Consider the following 25,493-nt stretch of genomic DNA (forward strand, 5'->3'; position numbering starts at 1 on the left):
TAACATTTTAATTAATCAACAGAGCAGGCTAATGATCTCATCCATTGCCTAGTTTAACATTACCACCCAAACTTCGGTACCTTTTGGGGAAACCATTGCATTATAATCATTTGAACATGATCCCCAGTCTTAGAATATCTTGATATATTGAATCCTGCCTTTGCAAAATATCACTGTTTTTAGAATTTACATATGGAAGTGGTCCTCCAGTAAAGGCTGGCAGCCAGTTAGGGCTGAAGACTAACCTTAGGATAATATCCTAGTTAATGGCTAGCCTACCTGCAATCACTGTGCTACTTGCAGAGACTAAATTAATGGTCAGCAGCAACCCATGAGTAGGGATTTCCTTTTCACATTAATATCAGATGTTTTGTTAAGGTCACAGGTACTACCCTTTATTTTTTCACTAAGCCATAAAAATAGATGTTATGTGTGAAGCTAGTGCTTTTGTAAAACCACAATTGTCATGTTCTGTCTATTGTTTGTTGAAGACAGGATTTGCTTTTCAGAATTAATATAGCTTCTATAAACATCCTGCATAGCATGTGTGTGATTTTTAATACAGGTAGTTAATGTGAATTTATTGTGATTTGTTACCTAAATTTTTTTATGTATTGTAGAAAAATGTTGCTCATTACCTAAAAGAATATATGTTAATAGCATTAATGTATACTAATGTTGCCTTTGTTTTACTACTTATGACCTAGAAAACTGTTTCAAAGTTGAAATTCAATATCAGAGAATCACTGAGGATGAATGAAACCTCAATCAATAAACACTCTTCAAGGACTATTGAAGAATAGACATTGAATGTAATGAATAGAAATAGTTTTATGCATACAACCACATTAACTGTCTATAGCAATACAAAATATGTGTAAACATGTTCTCTCCCTCATTCTGATTTTTTTTCCATAGTTGTATGCATATGTTTGTGTGATGTGTTTGTGTGTATGTGTGTGATGTGTATGGGGTGTGAAGTAGCCAACTAAATATCTGCTCAAAGTAAAAAACACTCAACTACTTCTCCTAGTCACAAGACAGGCAACCATTGCCAACTACTGTCCTATCAGATTCTGTGCCAATGTGTCAAATGCAATGGAAACAACACTCAGCAACAACCTTCTTCAATATCATGGATCTCCTCCCTTCCTAATCACTGTTAGTACCATTAGTGGAGTCTTACTTTCCTATGTTACTCAACCGTGAGCTCTCATTTAGTAATAGTAGTATTGTTGCCATTGAAATCTGCAAAGATTTCCACTATGTCTGCCACAAACATCTCCTGGTAAAACTGTTTGTCTATTGGCATCAACCATCTCTCATCTCTTCTCTTGACATCTTACTCTCAGACCACACTGAAGTGCTGATGGAGCTCTCACTGTCACATTTTACCAATGCAGGGATCCCCAAGATTCAGGTTTTACTTCCACATTATGATCTACTTACCATCACCTCCAACAATGCCCACTCTTTATTCCTCCCTAACCTTCCATATTCATATATCATCAAAATAGAACCTCGACACCTCATACTAAATCTGTACTGATTCAATGAGCAGAGGCCTCGAAAACATTTAATGGAGCTGGGTCAATATTGTTTCCTTCAACAGTAAAGGCACAATAATTGCACACGAATAGCATACAACTAAAACCCTCACAGTCACTTCAAATGCTAAGCCTCACTTTTATTGATGATATCCTTTGGAAACAGATGTCCCTAACACAGCAAATTTACTTCTCAAAGACTGACCTTCTTCAGGGTCAGAAAGTACCCTCATCAACTACTAACTCTTTACAATGCTCCATTGTGGGATACACAATGGAGTATTGCTTCCTCATTAGGTTTGTTCCTGCTGCTACAGAAACAAACATTCTAGACCACAAAAGAGCCACTTGACTGGTCTGCAGACATACTATTCCTCCTCTCTCTCTTTCCCTATTTTTTTTGTTGCTACTTCTGTATGTGGTCCATATCCAAGTAGAAGATTGGCCGTGACAGTTATATTATTTCCAAAGTATGCCCTACACTAGACTATGGCTCATATATCTGGAACAATGCAGCTGTCTGTATACAAATATTCTGAACACTATCCACAAAATCTGATTTCCAGGCAAAACTTCATGTACCAGTACACTACGTTCACTTTCTAACATATGTACTAGACTTTCTCTGTGCCTCTTCTGTCATCATAACACTCTCTGCTCTGAAATAGTTAGCTATGTATAATATGTACCAAAATCCGATTGATGCATCTGTCTTTCTTCCTATTGTTATCCCTAATGTACCTCATCCCAAAGACCAGACAATGTTTTCTCTACTAGTCTAAACCTACTGAAGATCAGGCTAAAATCAATTCCATTAACCTCATCTATATGAATAAATAACAATGAGACATTATTTGTCACAATTTCTTCTCTGCTCTTCTTATAGCATATTCATCATCATCGTTTAACATCTGCTTTCCATGCTGGTATAAGTTGGACAGTTTGACTGAGGACTGGTAAGCCAGGAGGCTGCACCAGGCTCCAATCTGATCTGGCAAGGTTTCTACAGCTGGATGCCCTTCCTAACATCAACCACTCCGAGAGTGTAGTGGATGCTGTAATTTTGTCAATTATTTATGATAATTGGATTTCTGGCTCACATATAGAGATAGTGTGAACAAAGATTGTATTTTTTTTAAAGTTGTAATTATATCAGGTGTGATAAAAATTATAATTAGAGATAATCTGCATGGGATTTATGAGTGTCCATCCAATTGGCAAATTTTAATGACCACATAGTTTATAAAATAAATAAGCATTTGGTGAATAAAGTGATGATGAGGAAATAGTGTTCTGAAGACCCATTGTATAAACCGATGTTTTAATATCTACATTTCAAGCTTGCATGACTCAGATAAGATGTTGGGATAGTGTTATTTAAGGTTAGATGCCCTTCTTGACACACTACCCCTCACTTGTTTCCCTACAAGATAACAATCACTGAGTCTACTGAACAACAAACATTCCAGACATGTTTATGCGGAGAGCTGGGAACAAATGACACTGTTTGTACGACCCTTTAGTTTACAATCAGAAAAACCATGTGAAGACAAGGGGAAACACAAATGCACTCACACACATACAAATATACTTATATGCATAATATATACTGGGTGCAGTGAATATATTATCGTCTAAATTACACAAAAATGAAAATAACATTGACATCTCATTTTAACAGATATATTTACCAAAATTACATAAAAATACCATGAAATACTAAAGAGTAAATTTATTTGATAAAATCGCCATTGACTTCAACCACGGTCTCCAGATGACTTTGGAATCTTTAGCAACTCTTCTGGACGGTTGCCTTGTTTAAGTTGGTGAATGTTGCCATAATCCTTGCCTTCAGTTCATCTTTGGTATTACAAGTTTTGTTGGTCTCTCACTCAACTGTGCCCCACGCATAATAGTCAAGGGGGTTGCAGTCTTAGGCGTTAGGTGGCCAGATGTTAGGGGTGATGTGGTCACAGAAATTGTCTGACAGCCACGACTGGGTTCTCCTGCTTGTGTGGCATGGTGCAGAGTCCTGTTGCCAGACATAGAGTCTAACACTAGCCACCCTCTTAACACAGGGCAGCACTACCTCCTCCAGGCACTTGATGCCGGCCTCTGTGTTGAGTGTGAGACCATGTAGGAAGATGAATGGAAGCATAATATCGCCATCACTGGTGATAACCCCAAACACCATGATGCTGACTGGATGTTTGATTTTTATCACTCTCAGTACATGTCCTCCGATTGCACTATCCTTAGATTGACACCCAAACACTCTGAAATGTTTATATTGGAACTTCCAGCATGAATGCCAAGTAGCACAGCATATCATTTCCAAATTTCTGGCAGAGTGAATTGCATCATGGTGCTGTTTTTCTCACAGACAGTGCCCAACTGACTCTACTGTACTGTGTAGTTGACAAAATCAAAAACAAATATGCATGCATGAAATTAAAAATATAAAGTGGTGACAATTTACTCATCGCACCCTGTATATATATGTATGTGCATATATATGTATGTGTATGATTATGTATGTCTATGCATATGTATATGTATGCATATGTATATCTATATCTATATATATTTTTGTATTTGCTTATATATATATATGTATATGCATATGTGTGTCTGTGTGTGTATATATATATATATATATATATATATATATATATATATATATATATATATATACATATATTAAAGTTTATTTGCCAACATAACGTGGCATTCCTGCACAGGACTATGTCATTACTTTTTAACCCCAGGAAAACAACTTTTCCCGCTGGTTTACAAATTAATCAGACTTGTCTTCTTCCATATAGCTCCATTCACAGTTCATACACAGTTCCTAACATTTAACCAGTTTTGGAACATATTCTAGAACATGTGCAGTTCTCATAGTGGATTTTTCTTTGATTTTTTTTATTACCTTTCATTTGAAATTGGCAACCTTTTAGGACAGAATTGAAATTTAGGAACAGAAGTAAGTCTGCATAAAGGAATAGGGCAGATGAGGCACCAAAGTCATTTTGTGTTTCACCAAAAGTTACAGATAAGGAGTATTGCATGGTAAAGTGCACTGTTGAGGTGCAGAATACAGGTTTTGTCTGTCTGTGCCTTAGGCCACTTCTCTCATCTTGCCTCTCTCAAGCACGTAACGACATTCAAGCAAAATGATTGATGGTCTGGCTCCATGGAACAAGCTGAGGATGAATGATGCCCTACTAATAAAAAGGAATAAAAATTTCTTCTTCTGAATGACTCATACATTTCATCAACATTCAAACAATCAAATAGATCTTGACTGACTATGGCACATAATTCTCTTTTTGCTTATCTTTCTGTAAACACAGCACAAATCCTTCTTCAATTTCTCTTTTAAAATCGAGTGGCACAAATTTTTACAGATGTATAAATTTTTTGGAAACTTTGCAATTTGTCAACAATTTTTATACATCACAGCATGCAGATACATGATGTAATCATCATTTGTAGCCATGAAAGATTCTCCAGATTTGAGGTTCTCTTTGGTCAATATTGTTTCTGATTGAAACATTGGTACCCCACTTATCATTACTTATGACTCAAACAATCCTCTACATAGGCTGGCTGCAGTATTAGAAAAGTCTCCATAAAAGTGTTTCTGAATTTGAAACAAAATTTCACATAAACACATTGTTCTTCCAAATCCTTCATTCTTTTTAACTTGCAACGACTCAACAAAACTCTGAGCATATATTCTCTCTTAAATGTGTTAGCTGATGACTAACAAACATGGCATGATGTTACAGTTATTTCACTGCAATTATGAACATGCTGGTAAGTGGTGTTACCGCATCTGCTAGTGAACATTGACATGTGAAAGTATGTATGGAACAAGCTCTATACTTTTGGTAGTAATTATTTGTCCATGATTGCCATGCATTTCATCTGTTTCAAAACAGCAATCTTTGTAAACATGTATGACAAGAGAAAGGTTATTACACAAAGATCATTTTGTATTCAATATCATAAACAGTTACAAAAATAGAACACAATGTTCAATTGTTAATAATGTAATGTAGTTATATGCCATCTTTCACTCTCAGGTAAATTGGATGTCTTCTCTTAATACCATTCTGATGAAACTGTTTGCTGTTAAAGCTTATGAACTAGCAGTATTTAGTTAGGACACTTTATATTCTGAGTCGAAATCTTGCCACAGTCGCTTTTGCCTTTCATACTTTCAGGGTTGAAAAATAAAGTACCAGTCAAGTAGTGGGGCCAGTGATACTGATTAAACCCACCCACTCAAAATTACTGGTGCTATCTTGTAATCAGGAATAATCATTTATAGAAAATAATTATATTTCATTTTTACCCTGAGACATATATTTTGAGTGGAATGGAGCTATTTGATAAAGTGTGGATATATATATATTTATTTATTCTTTTATTCTTTTATTTGTTTCTGTCATTTGACTGTGGCCATGCTTGAGCACTGCTTTTAGTTCAGTAAATCAACCCCAGGACTTATTCTTTGTAAGCCTAGTACTTATTCTGTCAGTTCCTTTTGCTGAACCGCTAAGTTACAGGGATGTAAGCACACCAACATCCGTTGTCAAGCAATGGTTGGGTGGGTGGGTGGGGGCAAACACACACACAAATATATATATACAAGAGGCTTCTTTCAGTTTCTGTCTACCAAATCCACTCACAAGGCTTTGGTCAACCTGAGGCTATAGTAGAAGACATTTACCGAAGGTGCCACACAGTGGCACTGAACCCAGTACCATGTGGTTGGGAAGCAAGCTTCTTACCACACAGCCACACCTGTTTTTTTACAAAATGGCCCCTATATATATATATATATATATATATATATATATATATATATATATATATATATATATATATATATATATATATATATATATATATATATATATATATATATATATATATATATATATATTTCATCAAAGTAACCAGTCTTACAAGGCAAATACTAATATATATGTGGGGGGGGGGGTATATATATATGTGATCTTTTATCTTCTATCCTTTGCCTATCTCAATCATTGAATTGCAGCCATGCTGGGGCATCACACTGAATGATTTAGTCAAACAGATAAATCCTAGTATTTATTCTTTAATCTCATACTTATTCTATCTATCTCTTTTGTCAAACCACTAAGTTACAGGGACCAGTTGTCAAGTAGTGATTGGTACAAACACACACTCAAAGGCACACACACATAGACACATGTGCAGACACACTCATACACACTCTTACACACACACAAGTTAATTTGGATAGGTCCCCATGTATGGAGAACAACTTAAATACTTATATGTGTGTGTGTGTGTATTTATATATATGTATGTTTATAGAGAGCATTTGCCATATTTCATTCCACATTGACTATCTCTGATGAGCATAGGGTTACATAATCGTATTAGCGAATGGAGAATCATAATTTTGCAGCAGGTAGCACTTGAAATGGATGCATTGTCTGAATATTTCTTGATGTTTATTCAGCAAGCCAGGCCTAGTATATACATTAAGTATTCTGGCTCGCTCAGCGATGCAGATCTTGCAGTGCCCACTCCTATTAGTATAGGGGCCCAGTTGTTCTATGATCTTCCATCTGATATCATATGGGGTCTTTTGATCCCTGAGGTGTTACACATGGTTGGCCATGGACATGATGAAAACATCTTTCTGTGACCCTGAAAGATGACCGGTGGTAGTAGAAGTGTTACTTGAAGGCTGTGCTAGCAGATCCAATGTATTTACAGGTTTGGTAAAAGGGAAAAAGCTCAACCACAACTGAGAAGGGAACTTCATGGAAAAAATGGTTCTCCTCTCTATCTGGTGGGATTGCAAAGGAGTAATTCACTTTGAATTGTTATCACCTAATGCAACAATCAATGCTCAAGTCTACTGTCAGCAATTAGAATGTTTGAACCAAGCTTTGAAGAAAAAGAATCCACTTTAGTGAATCAAAAAGGAGTTATGTTTCATCAGGACAATGCGCAACCCCACACTGCAAAGATCACATCACAGAAGATCGAAGAGCTTGGTTGGGAAAAAATTCCTCATCCACCTTATTCTCCCGACCTTGCTCCTTCAGATAACCATTTCTTTCGCAGTTTACAGAATCATTTCAGGAACATAACTTTCGCAAGCCAGGAGGAGGTCGAAACTGACATTTCAGAGGTCTTCGCTTTGAAACCAAAAGAGTTTTACATTGATGGTATTAAAAAGCTTGTGAATGGATGGAAGGAAGTCATAGATAATCAGGAAAAGTACATTGATGATTAAATTTCAATTAAATATAACATTTGATCACTTGTTTTCTTTATTCAAAATTCGGATAGAACTTATGGGATGACCTGATATATAAGACTTTAATTCTATTTCATAGAAAACATGCATTTGTGTTGACGACTATAATACACTTCTGTGTATTGTCCTTTGAACCTAAACCTACTCACATAACCTGGCTTTCTTACTTCTAATGGATCACCACATCTAGTTTTAATTCTAAATTTCTCATTTTTTATTTCTGTATTATCAGCCACATTAGTCACTTTATTTTCATTAAAAAATTTTTTTTTATTGCTTAACTATTTTTATTCTCTTCTGAGCCTCTTTCAGCCTTAATCAACCCATCCTTATCTCTATTACTTAAAATGTATCTTTTATTTGTAATTCATATTTCTTTGTGATATCAGATTCTCTTCAAAAAAGAGTAGAAAACATTGAATAATGTGGTTCCAGAGACTCTTAAACAAAGAAGATGGGCAATGTTGAACTATCTCTTTCATACATACGTTCAATCAGAGTTAACCTGGAGCTAAACAACAACAAAATATCAGAATTGTCCAACTAATGTGGAAGCCTTTGACTGGTTAGAAATAGCAGCTAAATTTTCCTCAAATCACCTACTACCATCTTAATATGAAAGGATAGGTTGGACGTTGTAGTTGAAATGATGGCATAGTCCCATGTGAAATGCCTTTGATCGTGTCTCTTCCATCAGAGTCAAGTTGGTGTTGACAACAATAACAACAAAATCAGAATGGTCATGATTTACTAAGAAGAAAAGTAAAATTACAGCTCTGAATGATTTTGTGGTACACTCTACTAATTACATTACAAAACAGATCAAAAATTTTCATATTATAATACAAAAGGCATTACTGAATTGTGCTTTTATGTTTCATGTTATACCTGTACACTTATTATCATGACTTAGCTATATTAAAAATATAAAACATATGTCTCTGTTTATAACTTAGAAATAACAACATATGTTGGTAAATCATTGTATAATATTACAAATGTAGTTCTTCATATCATTTTGTACTGCTGTGTCAATGTTTAGCTGGTAATTCATTGATTCTCTGGGAAAAAAAAGGCTAAGGTAATATTTTTAAAAAAATCAATGATCAGCCTTGTGCATGTTTATATCATGTTGATCATGATTGAACAAATCCTAGAATTCAGAAGTAAATGACAGTGAAAAGATTTATTTGCTTTCACTAAACATGGAAACTTCATATTGTATTTTTAGCTTTGTTTTTATTTATGCTAATGAAACTGAAACAGTAATAATAATGTTTGGCACCTAAGGATTTTTTGTAAAAACTAATCTAATTTATGAAATGAAGTCTGTTAAGTACATTTTGTGTGGTTGCATCAGTGTTGACATTTCTTTAACTAGGCAAGAGTTTATCATTTTAATGAAGTCTTAAAAGTCTTATATTTTTCTGGTGGAACAGACACACAGGTTAGAAACACAAGTTCTAGAATATTTTGTGTGCTAATGAGTATCTGACTAACTGGGCTTATAGTATATGAATTAATGAATTCCATCTGACTTTCATGCCTCTGAAGATTCAAGATAGATATTTAGATATTTGTATAATAGTCAAGAATAATGACTAGAGTTCAAGGAGACTAATGATTGTTTGTGCTGTGATGAATACCTGAAAAATATATAAAGCTAAGTAGAGAATATTGGTTGGTCATAATAAGAAAGCAAGTTTAATAATCCTGAGAGTCATTTGATGAAAGACTATCAAGATATTAAATGGTATTTTGTGCTCAAGGCATGATTCTTTATGCATGCACCATTATACTCAATTTTAAATTAATTACCTTGCTTAATTTCTCAGTTACTGTATATATAAATGTAAATGTAAAATTTAGACATGCAAGCCTCTTAATAGTTATCTATAAACATTTTCTTTTGGATAATTAACACATAGTATTATATAGGTGTTGTATTTCTTGTTCTAGATAACAATATTGTAATCTTGAAATGTAAGAATACACAAATGGTATATTTTAACATTGATCTTCTACCAGTTTCTGAGGGCTGTAGTCACGAAATAGATCAACATCATCAGTTTCATCGTTAATTATATATACCAACATATATCCATATGTGTGTCTAAATTGATTTCGAAATATCACCTAACCCTTCAATTATCTACCTTCACTTTTTTCTCTTTTTATAATCAGTTTATAGCACCCTTTCACTTCCCACATGTGGTTTTTTTGGTAGTTTTTCTCACAGATACCTTTCTTCCAATTTTTATTTCACCTCCTGTATTTTTAATTGTTGTTTTTCTCTTTAGATGTCTGGACACATACTTGTCCTGTCTGCAGACATCCTTTCCTCTCTCACTTTTCTTTCTCTGTCTTTTCTTCTGCTTTTCTGTCCCATTTTTCTTTTCTTTTTCTCTTCATGAAAAGATTAGGGTTGCTTTACTAATCTTATACTTAAAGCAATCCAAAATACCAACAGAATTCTATATTTTAATAATCAGTCTTATAATTCACTTACAATCAATATATCATTTATAATTTGTTCTTTTGTTGCTACAGTCCATCTGCTTTCCTTGCCTACATTTCCCTTTCATACTTCTTAAATATTCATCATATAATCTCTTCACACACACAAAATGCCCACACATATTCCAGTCATAGCACTGATTAAGGTACTGCTGAGCATTACTATGACTACCATTTCCATTGTCTGGTCCTTTAACTTAAATTCTTTGTGACTGTTCAGCCATACCCTTAAAACAGTTAATAATGGGGCGACTATTGATAGTTATCAGAAACAACACACTACGGCTTAATGTGATTTCTTACATGAGAGTCTGACGTTGCTTCTTTATCAGAATGTCTAAACACTCCCCTTAAATTGCTTTTCTTTACTGACTCCTATTTGATCAATTCCATGAGAAAATTTCTCTGTTGGCCTGGTAACATGTATTTGATACATTATTGACAGTTGGCACACTTAACCCGAATTTTATATTTGTTGAATAATCTCTTTTATTAATATTTTCTAAGCAATTGTTCTTTCCAACTTCTTTCTTTAATTAAATACGGTTACATTGTTATATAGATATACTTTCCTCTTATGACATGTTGTTCTGCATAACACCACCACTCTGCCTTACAACTCATTGTCATTTTCCTTTACGACTGAGCTTGAATACACAACTGGAAAGAAGAAAAGGCACTGATACATGATAAAGTGATAAATTGTTTAGACCCAAGTCAACTTGATAAACAAACCTATCATCAAATGCATTCCAGCCATGACCGTTCTGTCTTTTTATGAATATATAGGATGGCATTTTTTTTCCTGTGATAATGTAGTGAGATTGAAGAGAGATTTTGCTGCTATTAACCATGTAGTGGTATAGATGCATTATGAAAAATCTACTTCTCATGTTCACTGGTGTAAATCAGGAATTGTAACTGTGACAATGTAATAAATACAAAATATAAAAAAACATAAATATAATACCGAAATGAACAATTGTTTATCGGGAAATGTGTTTCCCTAATGATTAAATTAACAGCATTATTGTTAACAAAGATTAGACCAGTTATATGTGATATACCACTTAAGGAAAATATAGAGCTGATATATAGGATTTACAAAGAAATTATTCAACAAACTAAAACTGTTGTAGGTAGGGACAGTATTAAGATGGATGAGGGCAATAAGTTGCAAGTAAAGGTAGAGTAACTTTATGCTGTTGAAGTCCTGAGTTCAAATCTTAGGTTCAATAGAATAGACACCATTAATATTCTGAAAATGATACTATCAACTATATCAGCTTTCCCATAAAAACTGAACAATAATGATAATAATAATGAAGGATAGCAATGACAATGATGATAATGGCAGTGGTAGCAGCAGTGGCGACTTTGAAAGTTTACAGATAGAAGTTGGTGTAGAGTCATGTGAGTTGGTCTACAGTTAGTTTACAGATATGGAAGTTAATCTTACATCAAATTAATACCAAGAAACCAGCCTGATACCATATCAAATGCAACAACGTTATCTCAGAAAAAGTTGATGTCATTCAGTACCTCCTATAATGCTAAAATGAATTCAGAACATTCCCTCAAGTGTTGTATCACCTCTGTCCCTTTAAGTTTTCTTCTTGATTCTTGAGCATCTGTTTCCATATCTACCATTTAAATTCTCTCATTATATTTGATGGAAATATATATTTTACTATTTTACTACTATAGTTTTCAACCTTTATTTTTCCCCATGTTTTTAGCTCAGGTATATTGCAAAGAGGCCAGAAGAGAAATGATTGTTGTTATTTACTATAGCTTTCTATAATGATAGACAACTTACATTTCTCTCTTTCAAGAATCTTTATAAATTGCACATTAGTCCCACATACAGATGAAGAGTCACACTTAAAAGACATCCAAACAGAGAACCATTTATTTTACATGATTAATAATGCTAGTGTTCTGTAGTATTTTATATTTTATTTAATTTTTTTAGTGTTTTGACCATCAAAGTTAAGGCCATAAGTCGATTATTCTACAGAGTGATTTGTTTGTATATAAGAAAATGGTAATATAAGCTATCAGTTGCACGAGGTAAAAGTGGTGGTGCTAAGGTTTGAAGCCAACAAGATTCACTTTGCCTCATAAAATATCTTTTGATATTTCTTTTATTTTTACTTACAAAGGAAAGTGAATTTTTCTTGAACTTTTGTTTTTTTTAGTTTAATATTTAGTAATATAAGACAAGCATTAGTTTGTACAAGTATGTAATTACTCTTGCGTTCTTTTTTTTTTTTTCTAATTGAATCACTTCTGTATACCTTTCCCAAATCACATAATATAAAAGAGAGTAAATCAGATGTTCTAAATAATTTCTTGTATTTGGTGTAAAGAAAGTTTTGTGACTACTGACAGTAGGAAATTATTTTATAAAGGTTGTCTCTTCTTGTACTGATATAGTAGTTTGAGGTGGAAAATAAGACAAGAAGGAAAATGAAAAGAAAATCCAGTGTTATTGGAGGAGAAGATAAATCAAGCAGTAATAGCACCACTAAGAGCAGTAGTAGTAATAGCAGAGCAGTAGTAGTAATAGCAGAGCAACAGCAGCAATAACAGCAGCAGCAACGGCAGGAACATTGCCTAGACTCCGAGACTAAATAAAATGTAGCAGCAGTAGTTGTAACACTGTTTGCAGCTGTGGCCTACTAACTTTCATGTTAGTATTGATGTATTATTTCATAAGAGAACAGCATTTGCGACTAGCAGAGCAAAAAGGAAAGAAGCCAAGATAGGTCTGATTTTAAGTAGAAATATTTACTGTGTTTTCAAGGAATATAGCATTACAGTGTGTGTGTATATGGATCCTAAATCTGAATTCATTACTGTTTGACAGCACTTTCAATCTTATTTATCAACAGGATTCCTCATAATCATTTCTTTTATGCATATATATGTATATATATATATAAATATTTATATATATAAGTCAGTATTCAAAAAGCATTTGCTTTCCAATAGCTATGTTGAATACTTGTATCTTCTTTAGCTGTTGCACATGTTAATGCACAAATATATATATGCACACAGACACACATACACATACACACACATAATTACAATATATGTTTGTATGTAGTATTTTTCATAAGATTATTAAATATTTAAACTTTCACTTTTAGCATTTTATATGAAGTTTACAAAATATTTGTAGAATAAACATTATTTATTGAATGCAGTAAATAAATTGTTGATACAATTTGCTTAAAAGAAAAGAAAATGTAGAAAAATTGAGTTTGAGAAATATTTTATATAACCTGTTTATATGCAACTTTAATCGGGCATGATATTTGGGGAACTATTATAAAACTCATACCATAGATATTCCTAAATGGAGAATCCTAATTACTCTAAAGTTGTCCTACCTCGGGTCCTTAGTACCAGTGCACTGAGAGTACCAAAACAGCGGTATTCATTCTGGCAAAGGTAAGATTTTTTCATCATTCATCATTTCAATTTACTAAATCTTTAATAAAAAATATCATACTAGGAAGAAAAACAGATCAATATATCGATTGTTAAGTTTGTGCTTAAAAAAAGCACTTAATTTTTTCACATAGAAAACTTAATGAATTATAACTTAAACTATACCATTCTTTTAACATCAATTAATTTGAAGATATTTGGTAATATGAAAATTGATTGTGGCAGAGGAAGTAGTTGTGGATACAGGTACCAAATATTTTTAGATTTCAGCTTCTTTTTGTTATTTTACAAGTATAGACATTGCTGAATTGTTATTAGATATAAATTTTAATTATCATTTCTTCTGTTCTGCCAGTATATTCTAATTTATGAATTTGTTGACAAAATATATAAATGCTGTTAATTAATTTCATTCATCAATAAAAGTCTTTTAGCATATGAACTGGTACGATTTTATATATCAGTCAGTCCTATTAACTGAAATTCCACAGAGATCTCTGCATTAAAAAAAGTATACATTGAACCATAACATCTTGTAAACATGTATGTACCACATAGTTTTCACTTCATAAGTTTTATTTATGATGAATGGCAAGCAACTTAGCTGCAATCCTAATTTTATTCCATTTTATAGCTATTTTTTTTTTTACTCCTTTAATAGCCTAAAGCTCACCACTGATGAATACTTCATGTTATTAAAAGTGAAGCAATTAATTTTAGGATTATAATATGAAATAAATAAGTATATACTTACATTTATCATAAATATTTCTAATTATTTGAAAGTTTCAAACATTTTTTTTTTATCATTGAAAATCTTTCATCAAATTGAGAGTCTTTCTGCTGTTTCAATTTCACCATCAAATCTTATACATTCTTATTCACAAAACTCTATACCAACTGATCCAAAAGACTCGCATCCCAACTAATAATTTGTTAATAACAGATGAATTGTTTGTTTATCCAACAAATTTTGAAGTGAGATAGAATTTACCAAACATCCAGCCTTAATACATTATTTGTCAATTGTACACCTGTTGCATACCTGTAACTGTAGCAACTAGTGAGCTGTACCACTTTCTGTCCCACTCTCACACAGTACACAGTGCTGGTGAGAAAGTGTAAGTCACAAATTGTTTTGTTTATTATTCAAAATTATTCGCACCCCTTACTTATATGAAATTCTCAAACACTATAGTAGTAGTGAGAATTCCTTGTAGTTAAGGAATATATTCCCCTGATGGGAGGTGCATATGATCAATGAGGAACTAGCTGTTGCACACACACACACCAAAGATGACTGAACAAGTCTAAACATTCACAAATAACCTGATACCTATTTTAAACAATTAATTGATATTCGTGTGTCTCTAGTCGATAGTGCGTTGGGTACATTCTTAAATGATATGACTGTAGCAAGTTATACCCTTGTGCCTAGAAACGATAGAGTAGTTCTTCAATGCAACACCTTAATGTACACTGCAACATTTGAATATAAAGTGAACAACACAAACCAATGAAGAAGCTGCTAGAAATAGCACCCAGGTCTCTTCAAAATGTCATCTTGCAATTTTATAAAGGCAAGAGCTAAAATCATCTTTGATCATTGGACTGCTTGACCTGACATCACATGGTGCTTAATAATTACAACCACAACAAATGAACTGCATACTGTTGCTGCTGAATTTTTTTTTTTTTTTTTTTTTTTTTTCTTATTTAAATAAATTTCTAAAAGCATAAAGAACATCACAATGAAATAGATTCTTTTCATTGTTCCGTTCTGAATATAAACATGCTGGAAAAAAGTATTATTGTCAGTTTTCTGTTTTTTGTTCTTAGTCATTGCTAATCACATAGACCTATGATTAAAAGTATTCCACCATGATCATCACATCTTAATTTCTAGAATGGTGTCCTTTATGAAGGTGTGATTTGAGAAAGATTTGGGTGAGGCTTCCATGTTGGCTTGCTTACTTTCTTGTTGACAGTGTTAATATTACCGGTAATAAACAATCATCAGTTAGTAATGAAATAAAGGTCTGTTGTTGTTCTTGTTCTTTAGCCTCAAGTTAGTCCTGATTTAGGGGTATCAAACACATTTTCAAGACCATAAGTTGTTATTCAAGAGCAATTTTGATACTGTTTCTCACAGGTTGAATAACTGTGTGAATCTTTTTTGTTGGTCTGTAAAATTACTGATAATCACTTATTGATATGAAGTTAATAACAATTAATCATATTTCTACAGTGATACATATTTTTTTGAGAAATATATTCAATGAAGTTGACACCAGCATATGACTGGTACATATTTTATTAACCCTAGTAGCAAAAAAGTCAAGTTAAACCTGCAGAAGAACTGAAAATATAATGTCAAAGAATTAAAATAAATTCTACAAGGCATTTACTTTGGCACTCTGCAGTTTCTACTACACCATTGCACAATTAATGGGAAATCAATAATCACAATAACTTTCAATATCACTTGGATAGTAGTAATTTTTGATATTTCTTGCCCAACTCCTTTATAGCTCCAGTTAATAATTTTAAAGCCTTGAGTATTTCAGTTAAGTAAAGAGTTTGAGTGAAGTCCATCTCATAATATTGCTCTAAGCTTCCCTTCTCATTTTCTGTCTGCTGTGGCCGAATAGGTGACATTCTGTAGATTGCATATTTACATATTACTAGAAACAGTGTATTGCAGCTCTGAGATATGTTTTACTGTTCCTAGCTACTACAATAACATAACCTTCATAAGCCTCATACTGTGTAGAAGCTACGAAGTCTGTGTACATGTATATTGATTACTTTACAGGTCAACATTCTGTAAGAATGTTGACCTGTCCCATTTGCTCTCTATGGGTCCATTTTAATTCCTTAGAGAGGGTTGTACTAAAAGAAATATTAGAAGCCTAAAAATCATCATAATCAACCTCATTGTCATCCTTAACTTTCCACCAACACCTGTACTATCCTCCTCCTCCTCCGCCTCCTCTCCTCCTCTCCTCCTCCTCCTCCTCCTCATCATCATCATCACCACCACCACCACCATCACCACCACCACCACCACTACCACCACCACCATCATCATCATCATCATCATTATCATCTAAACATCTAAACATTGATGGAGATAGCCATAGCAACAACCTTTTAATCCTCCACTTTCTTTTCTCAACAACCATTAGCAGATTCTCCTGGAGCCAGATCTTTGATGAAAGTAATAATAAGGTCTCTAAAATTAACAATATTACTGCACCTTCTTTTTATCGTTTAGTCTGGTGGAAAGGGTTCTCTGAGACCAGTGAAGGAAGGGGCAGAGGAAATTTCAAAGAGATGCAGGGTTGAGTGTAGGGTGTGAATTCTGAGGCAAGGCAGGATTAATGAAAAGAGGAGAAATAGGTATGCTGGATGAGTTTGAACATCAGTTCCATTAATGGTGCTGCAAATACCATTGGTGCGACCATCTTTAAAGAAAGTGCAAAAAAATCCTCTAAGCGCACTCATCATTATCATCTTCATCATCATTATCATCATCATCATCATCATCATCCTCATCATCATCCTCATTTCATTGTCTATTTTTCCACTATTACAAGGCTTGGCTAGATTTACATATTTTCTTTGCACTTCATTGCGTAGCATCTAATTTGTGTAGCTAAAGTTTCTAGTATTTAGGATACTTTCTTCTTGGAAGGTTTTATTTGGCCTACGTCTATTTATGTATTCTCACAAGTACTCTCAATAGTTTTCTACTGAGCATATGTCAATCCATATTAATACATTTATTTCTCTTCTATTATTTCAATTGAATTGTACTCATCCAGTCATTCAAATTTTATATTCTTTTCATTAGCTATTCATTAGATTGTTCACAGTTTGTTCTTTTCAAATGGCTTCAGGTAGTCTATTACAATGAATTAAAATTGACATGTATTGTAATATCTGTCATTTGTTGCTAATTGTTCTCACTTTTTTGTTGAAATCTGACATATCCAAGTTTTTAGATATGGAGCATTGAATTTATTTGAAATTGAACAAATAGTTTCATGATTTACAAAATATGCAAATGAATTAATTACCTAATGTAAGTCTGTAGTAATTTTCTCTCATATACTTCTCTATATTTTTGTAATGTTTGATAAGTGTTCATTTATATTACTTGATAATGAGAGTATCTTCTTTTCCAATCTGAATTAAGTAGAGTCTAGAGATATTTGCACATGCTATATGCAGGATTTGTACTGGAAGATCACAAAGGTGATCCATTAGCAATAGGGAATAAGTTTTAGGGGTGGGTAGAAAGTTAGAATTATCACTCCCCATGAAAAGGTAAAAAAATATAGTTATATTGAAATGTCATTAAAGGTTAGAATTCTGGTCTGATTTCATTCCTAATTTGTATAATTCTTCTTGATGCTTTTAAAATTTCTACAACTAACTGTGAAAGCTCTATTGCTTTCATTGGTATCATGTTTCTAACTGATTTTATTCAACATTTATTGAGTAATCTTTATAGCTGGATGTGAAACTGGTTCTCATATAAGTAGGCTCTCTTTACCTCATTCATATTCTGTATTCAGTAGCATCATAAGTTTATTTTTATCAAGTGAAACTCATATATCATTCTAGATATAATCTTAATTTCAAGTTAATCACTAGTGAATGATCCCCTCAAATTTAACCTGACTTAGGGGATCTCTCTTATGTTAAAATTCTGGACTAAACAGCTTTTAAATATAGAATTAATTATTTTGCGGATGGTTATATTATTTATTAGCATATATTTATTGTCAGGTTTACACAATTGATGAAAGTATTGGAGATCTATCAAAAACAATGGTTCTCATCCGGGGTCCATTTAAGATTGTTGGTGGTCCACACAACAAAATAGTAAGTGAGGATCCACAATAGTATTTTAAGGGCCCCTGAAAAAACATTTGCTATAGATATATGTATTGGTATGTATTGCAAGAAACAGCTAGGTTTCTTTCTTTAACATTTTACATAGTTCAACCTACACAAGTTAATGTGCGAAAAACAAAATAGGAATTTTGAAAATTTCTATAAAACTAGTTTTAAACATTGAATGGCTACAGAGGTTCACCAGAATAAAATAATAATGAAAGGGGTCCATAGATAAAAAAATGGTTGAGAACCCCTGATCTAAGGATTGGTTACAAGATCTTTAATGAAAGCAATTCTAATGTTTCCTCAATCAGCATTATTGTTGTACATATTTGATGGTTTTATAGGAGAAAAGAACAATGTCCATGACCTTTGCAGACTCTCTAAGACCATAAAAGGGAAGGGCAGGGGGAATTCCAGAGAAATGAAGGATTATGTTTAGGGATTAGTGTAAGAAGTGTGGTGTACGAAAGGAAGAGGGATGGATGTGTTGGGGGATTAAGAACATCAGTCCCATCAATGTTACTAGTGCTGACCATCTTCCTCAAAATAAGTGAAAAGTGAAAATGATTACTGTCAAATTGCCAAAACACACTTTGATTGACATTACAACCCTTCAGATAATCAGATGAAAGCTCTTCCACTTGGATTTTTATCTCAAATTTGTTTTACAGCTGCAAATTATTTGGGACTTGGAAATATGTTTACAAAGTTCAGAGTTATAAAATAATTTCTTTTGATAAAAAATGGAGCAAAATCTGCAACAGAGAAATATATAAATAGACTGGATGTGTCATCTAATATATGTTACTGCATTTCTCGAGAGGAAATTGAATTCTATGTTTTACCTCATCTAATCAAATAGGAAACATGTACCAGATCTCTTGAAAGATCATTAAAATCAACTGGTTTTAGAATTTATTAATAGAATCTACAAAAGCAGTTATCTAAGGGCCAATATATAGAGCTAAATAATTGTTCAATGGAACTTTATGTGACATTCATACCTTATGTGCATATATTGTTGACAACAATCTGTCATGTTTTGAATCCAGACCAATAAAGCATCATTTAGCTAAAAATACACAGTTTAGTACATTACATTCTTTACTGGTCAGAAAGTACAAAATTGTCCACTAATCTAAATTCAAATACAAATTTTATCAATTTTTACATGACCTATTTTATTGTAACACTTTAGCAACAAATTTTACTAAAGCTGTAAAAAGAAATTGTTGCAAATTAAGGTTTTGGCCCAGGCCTTGCCTAACATAATATTGCTACCTGATGAACTTAGTGGCACCATGAATATTAAGATGTTTTCTGGTAGGTTTATTCTAAAGTGAATATGAATGCGGAAATGATTTACTCTTCAGTATATACCTCTTGGAAATACATCACTCTCAGCCATGTGTCTATTAGTAAATAGGTTACTAATGGAGTAGAACTTATCCAGTACTTGTCAGCAACACATCTCTGAACAGTATGTTGTACATTTATAATACTGCTTCTTTGTCATCATACTTGAAATACCTGAAATACTTGTTAATATTTATTGATTCTTTAAAATCAATCTACCTACATTGATTGTTTAATTGTAAAGTATGAATGTTCATCTATATCTATCTGTGTGTGTGTATGTATATGTATGTATGTATGTATATATGTATGTATGTATGTATGTATGTATGTATGTATGTATGTACGTACGTATGTACGCATGCATGTACGTACGTACGTATGTATGTATGTATGTATGTATGTATGTATGTAAATGTTGTGTATAACTTAGACATGAATTATATATCCAGTCACAATTTATTATACTTTTTGAGAAGATAATTATAAAATCTTAATGTAAAAAAATGTTTATTAATTACAATAACATTAGTAGTTGATTTAAAGCTTAGATATTCCATTTGTATCCCTGATACCCACATTATCTTGTATGGCTTCCAAATTATTCAAAATTTCTCTTCATTTCACCCTTTACCTCAAGTCTTGCTTCTTATTGAACTGACTCTTGTTTATACAGTGCACTACTACTTGTTTCTTTGAATATTAGTGGCTAAATCTCATTGCTATAGTTACTCTTTGCTTTTGCATGATGATATTTTATTCTTATAAGTGGAGACTTGGTGAATATTTGCTTTTTACAGAAAACATCAAAAAAAGGTTGGTATTTTGTTCGAGAAGCAATATTAATGAGGTGTATGTAATCACAGATTAACAATTGCTATGAACTTCTTGTTTATCAGTATTATTATATTGCAGCAGTTGGATGTCACAGCCTACATATCAATGCCATGCACTATATGTATCTGCACTTGTTATTGAGGTTTGCAGTTTGATTCTTGTTTTGAATTTTTTAGTTCTAAATATTCAGCCTTGTTAAAGCCAAAATACTACATGTGTTTATTTTCCATAATGTCATATTGTTTACTTCTTAGATGTGTTCTGAAATGACAATGTTTCAAGGAAACTAAAAGTTAATTCTTTCAGTTTCTTAATATATGATATTCTATGATACAAACTTAGCAAACAATGACCATAAGTGATCAAATGGTATGGAACCACCATCCTCAAGGTGTAACTAACCTAGGTTCTTATTAGTACTTTCAAACAATATTTTAACATATTCAAATAATGTGCATAGCAGTTCTTTAATAGTTATATATACTGTTGTCAGATATATGTTATGAGTTGATTGCAATTGTTAAGATGAATGTTATGTTAATAACACTCAAATTAAGCCAGTCACAATAGATGTAATTCCATTCAAAATAATATCTTGTACTGAGCTTCACTCTTCAGCACTAATACTCTTTTCTTCTTATCCTATGATAAAACTGTAAATACATGCATAACTGTGTATAAATAGCACAAAAAATCTGAGCAGAAAAAATATTTTACAAGACCATTACCTGTTTGTCTCAGAAAAAGATTATGCAGACATCTCACAAAACTAAAGCAAACAGTGCAATTACCAACTTAGAACAATCCCAGTATCATTTTCAATGACAAAACTTACAATTAATACCAAGTGACTCTAATATCATGATAAATTCTGCTGAAAAGCTGAGAAATTAGCCTACTTAGCTATTGAATTAAAATAAATATGGAATATAAAGAATGCATTCATCATTATAGTTCTAATTAGTACGAATGGAATGGTTTACAATCAGTTATGTAAAGTTATCAACAAGTTAACAATAAGTATATTTACAAATTCCAAAAATAGCAATGTTATCAGAGCATTCACTCAAACCATTTGTTCATCATGAAAATTTGTATGCACATCTTATTAGATGTACTTTATTCTTTGTGATATAAGAAATAGAAGATATTCTCCAAGCATATGCTAATAATGATGATGTTTTCTTGAGTTGGTGCCAACTTATAAACCAATAATGCTAAGTGGCTTATTTTGTGCTTTTTATATTGGTTTTATGTTTTGTAAAATAAGATTACATAGTAAAAAGGAGTGACAGGCAGAAAAGAATGCTGAACTAAATTCCTTGCAGTACCCATTAGATAAGCCTCTGAGTTCAAATCATTGCTGTTCAAATTGGTGGATTTTTGCCAAAGATTGAAATCAGTATGATAAAATGAATTAAAATTGTATCATACATGTAATACAAGCCAGCTTTGGATCTAACTAGAATGCGTTATACCACACCTGTTATGGGTGTCACTGTCCCATTGTACCACTTCAAGAGGATATCTGAAAGTTCTACCCACTCAAACACTGTGAGTCAAGCGAAACATAGTTTTCTGCAGAAAGTGGAAATAAATCTTTGTAAGTCTTCCACTTGGCCAGGATTTGAAAGAGTTACTGGGAACTAACCAACAAAAAATCGTGCATCAGTATTTCACCAGAAAACAAGGATTTCTACTCATGACAAAGCCAACTGATCTAGATTGTATTATGACAGACAATATTTATTTTACCCTGTTCATCCTGGATTATGGTGCTGCTGTTCTAGTTTTCTCCCTCTGTGAGGTATTAGAGACAACATGCAAACTGTGCATAGAGAGGTTGTCAATGATCTTTTTTTGTGCTCCGTATAGCATCCATATATCCTATTGTAATAATAGAAATAGCAACATGTAGCTATTCAATTAGGTCTTTAGCTGATCACCATGAATGTGCTGTAAACAAAACAGCCTGATGCTGTTAACAACAAGCATAGTACTGATGCTTTTGATGAAAGATGAATAATTGATATCTAATGTCCTGCTGGCAGAAATGTTCCTTTAATGAGACTGAAGACTATAAAACCCAAGAGAGCACAAGAGACCATAAAGTTAGAGGAGTGCAAGAGATAATGAAGGGCATGCATTCAAACAATTATCTGGCCATTCAACAAGTGCTCAGTTAGGTAGAGTCTAAATGGAAATCTCTCTCTCTCTCTCTCTCTCAAGAGGAGAAAATAGGGAGACATAAACAATATTAAAAATAAGTAGCAGTACTATTCAGTTAATTTTCATTTTTTTAAAACTTTTTCTATGTATATATATATATATATATATATATATATATATATATATATATATATATATATATATATATATATATATATATATATATATATATATATATATATATACATCCAGTATATGCCACACTAAAAAACTAAGAGTGTACAACAACACACTTGAAAGGTAAACATTCAAGATAAAAACTGCCAAGACAAAAGACATTAATATAATAAACACTTTCCTAAACACCATCATCAGAAAAGACTTTAATGCACACAGCTCATCCAAGAAGAAACAAAATGCAGATAACATTTAAGGAGACAAATTGCAACATACTGAAAACCCCACACCAACAGACACTTACCTTGCTAAGATAACTGCAACAGCTTCTTGCCAGATACCAGACTCTACTCCATGACTACATGGTAAACTTTCTCTAACCTTCTTTTTCCTCTGACCACTACCCATCATAATTATTAGCACTAAGACAATGAGGAACAAAACCACTTTTACAAACTTCAAAAAACCCAATGAAACCAGTAACAGTTTTCAAAATCCAACATTACTACAGTCACCAACATAGATACTGCAATAGAAAAATCCAGAAAAAGAAATTGTCATCCCATAAAACAATATTATAAATGCCATCTCATTTTCCAACATAAACAATAAAATGAACAGTAAAATTCTACTGCACAAACAATTGCTACAAAACACCCTTAAGAACCAATACAAAATGTTAACTAGCAAATTATCATTCAAATCATCAAGCTTGTGTAACGTACAAAAACAACACTAACAATTTTCCCTACCCGAGTGCCTATATCTATATAACCTTTCCAGACAAACAGAGTACCTATACCTATATGATCTTGAAAACATCCATATAACCTCTTATGCAAATTAAATAAACTCCAAAACACATGGACACAGCTGAATTAGGTATTTGGTGAAAACTTGCATTAAATACAATTGCTAAAATACCTATGAATTAGGATTAAAGATTCAGTTTGCCAGACTCTTAATGATCTTTGAACTGAGCAGCATACAAAAAATTATTCTGTAATAATTCTCCCTAACACATACGAATCCCTGATCTCGCTGATTTGTTCTTCAGTTTCAATGTTATTTCATGGGTATTGATCATCAGCTTAGTAATAATAGCAAAAACTTTTGTTTTTGTTTACAACAAAATCTAATGTTAGCAAAGGATAACAGCTGTTTTCAGTTTAATACTATGACTACTGAAGGCATTGGCACTTTCACTGACCAATACTTTACCTGTTGTTTCTCTTATAGGCACAGAGTATAATTTGTTTGTATCTAACTGGACTCAGCTATCTTTCTACATCACTTTTATTTTGTGGATGATTTATCAGTCATTTTCAGTTATTTTCTTCTTTCAGATATTTTGCATATAAGTAAAAAGTATGATGACTCATTTTGGAGATTTATTAGAAATCATTTGCTAAGACTTGTATATATTTCACTAATGTATGATATTTTACTATGTTTGCAATCATTTGTGTAGACCAGTGAATGCAAGTAAATATTCCCTTCTCTTCATGTGCCATATCTGTTTTAGAGATTTCAGCAGTCATGACTTCGTTGCTAAGATTTGAAGGTGCATGATTTTTCCTAGGAAAAGACATAGCAGTGGTTTTTGGTTTCCTTCCACTAGTCTATCTATGTTTTACTCTACTAGTTTCCTGTTCTTTTGAACTCACCCTTGAAGCACTGAGCCTATTAGCCCTTAGGCAGAGGGACTGATTTGTGTAATATCAGGACATGTCCACATACAGACAATGGTGGACCTGTGTGACACCGACCAAAGCTCAGCCTTCCATACCTTAGCCACAAGGACCATCTTCTGCAAGTTGACTTGTAACTAGGATCCTTGATAGGTATTATTATCATGGATCTATTTTGACCCAAAAGTATTGGTGATTGAGGAGTAACTCCATAATCTTCAAAACTCCCGAATTCCCAGGCTGGAGTCCCATTGCTGGATGCAGTTTAATGTTTTGCTCAGGACATAAAATACCATATTATCTATTTTTGTCTGAGTCTTCTTGATATAGAATTTTGATATCTTATTCTTCTAATTTAGTTTCTGAATGTCTTAAAGAGATGCACTACTGTTCAAAGAGTTGAATATGTTGCTGTTGCTTTTAATAGTAATATATTTCCTATCATTAAATAAGCTGTAACAAAATCTCTTGGAAACTGCAATACAAGTGAAA

At 32.8% G+C, this 25,493-nt stretch overlaps 1 protein-coding gene across 15 annotated transcripts in view; it reads left to right on the top strand.

The window, feature by feature from the left end:
• LOC106867760 (3',5'-cyclic-AMP phosphodiesterase 4C) overlaps positions 1–25,493 on the top strand; it is a 702,494-nt gene that overhangs the window by 471,689 nt on the left and 205,312 nt on the right. For 3 of the 15 annotated variants that reach the window (XM_014912736.3, XM_014912738.3, XM_014912737.3), the window contains exon 1: positions 12,977–13,860. The exons of 11 other annotated variants lie outside the window; for them this stretch is intronic. In XM_014912736.3, the coding sequence (XP_014768222.1) occupies positions 13,766–13,860 (95 nt within the window). In that variant the 5' untranslated portion in view covers positions 12,977–13,765. Of the gene's footprint in view, positions 1–12,976; positions 13,861–25,493 lie in introns of those variants that run through there. One more of the 15 variants, XM_014912740.3, reaches the window with a different exon arrangement.

Source organism: Octopus bimaculoides, chromosome 18, assembly GCF_046866305.1.
Source record: "Octopus bimaculoides isolate indiv1 chromosome 18, ASM4686630v1, whole genome shotgun sequence".
Taxonomy (NCBI): Eukaryota; Metazoa; Mollusca; class Cephalopoda; order Octopoda; family Octopodidae; genus Octopus; species Octopus bimaculoides.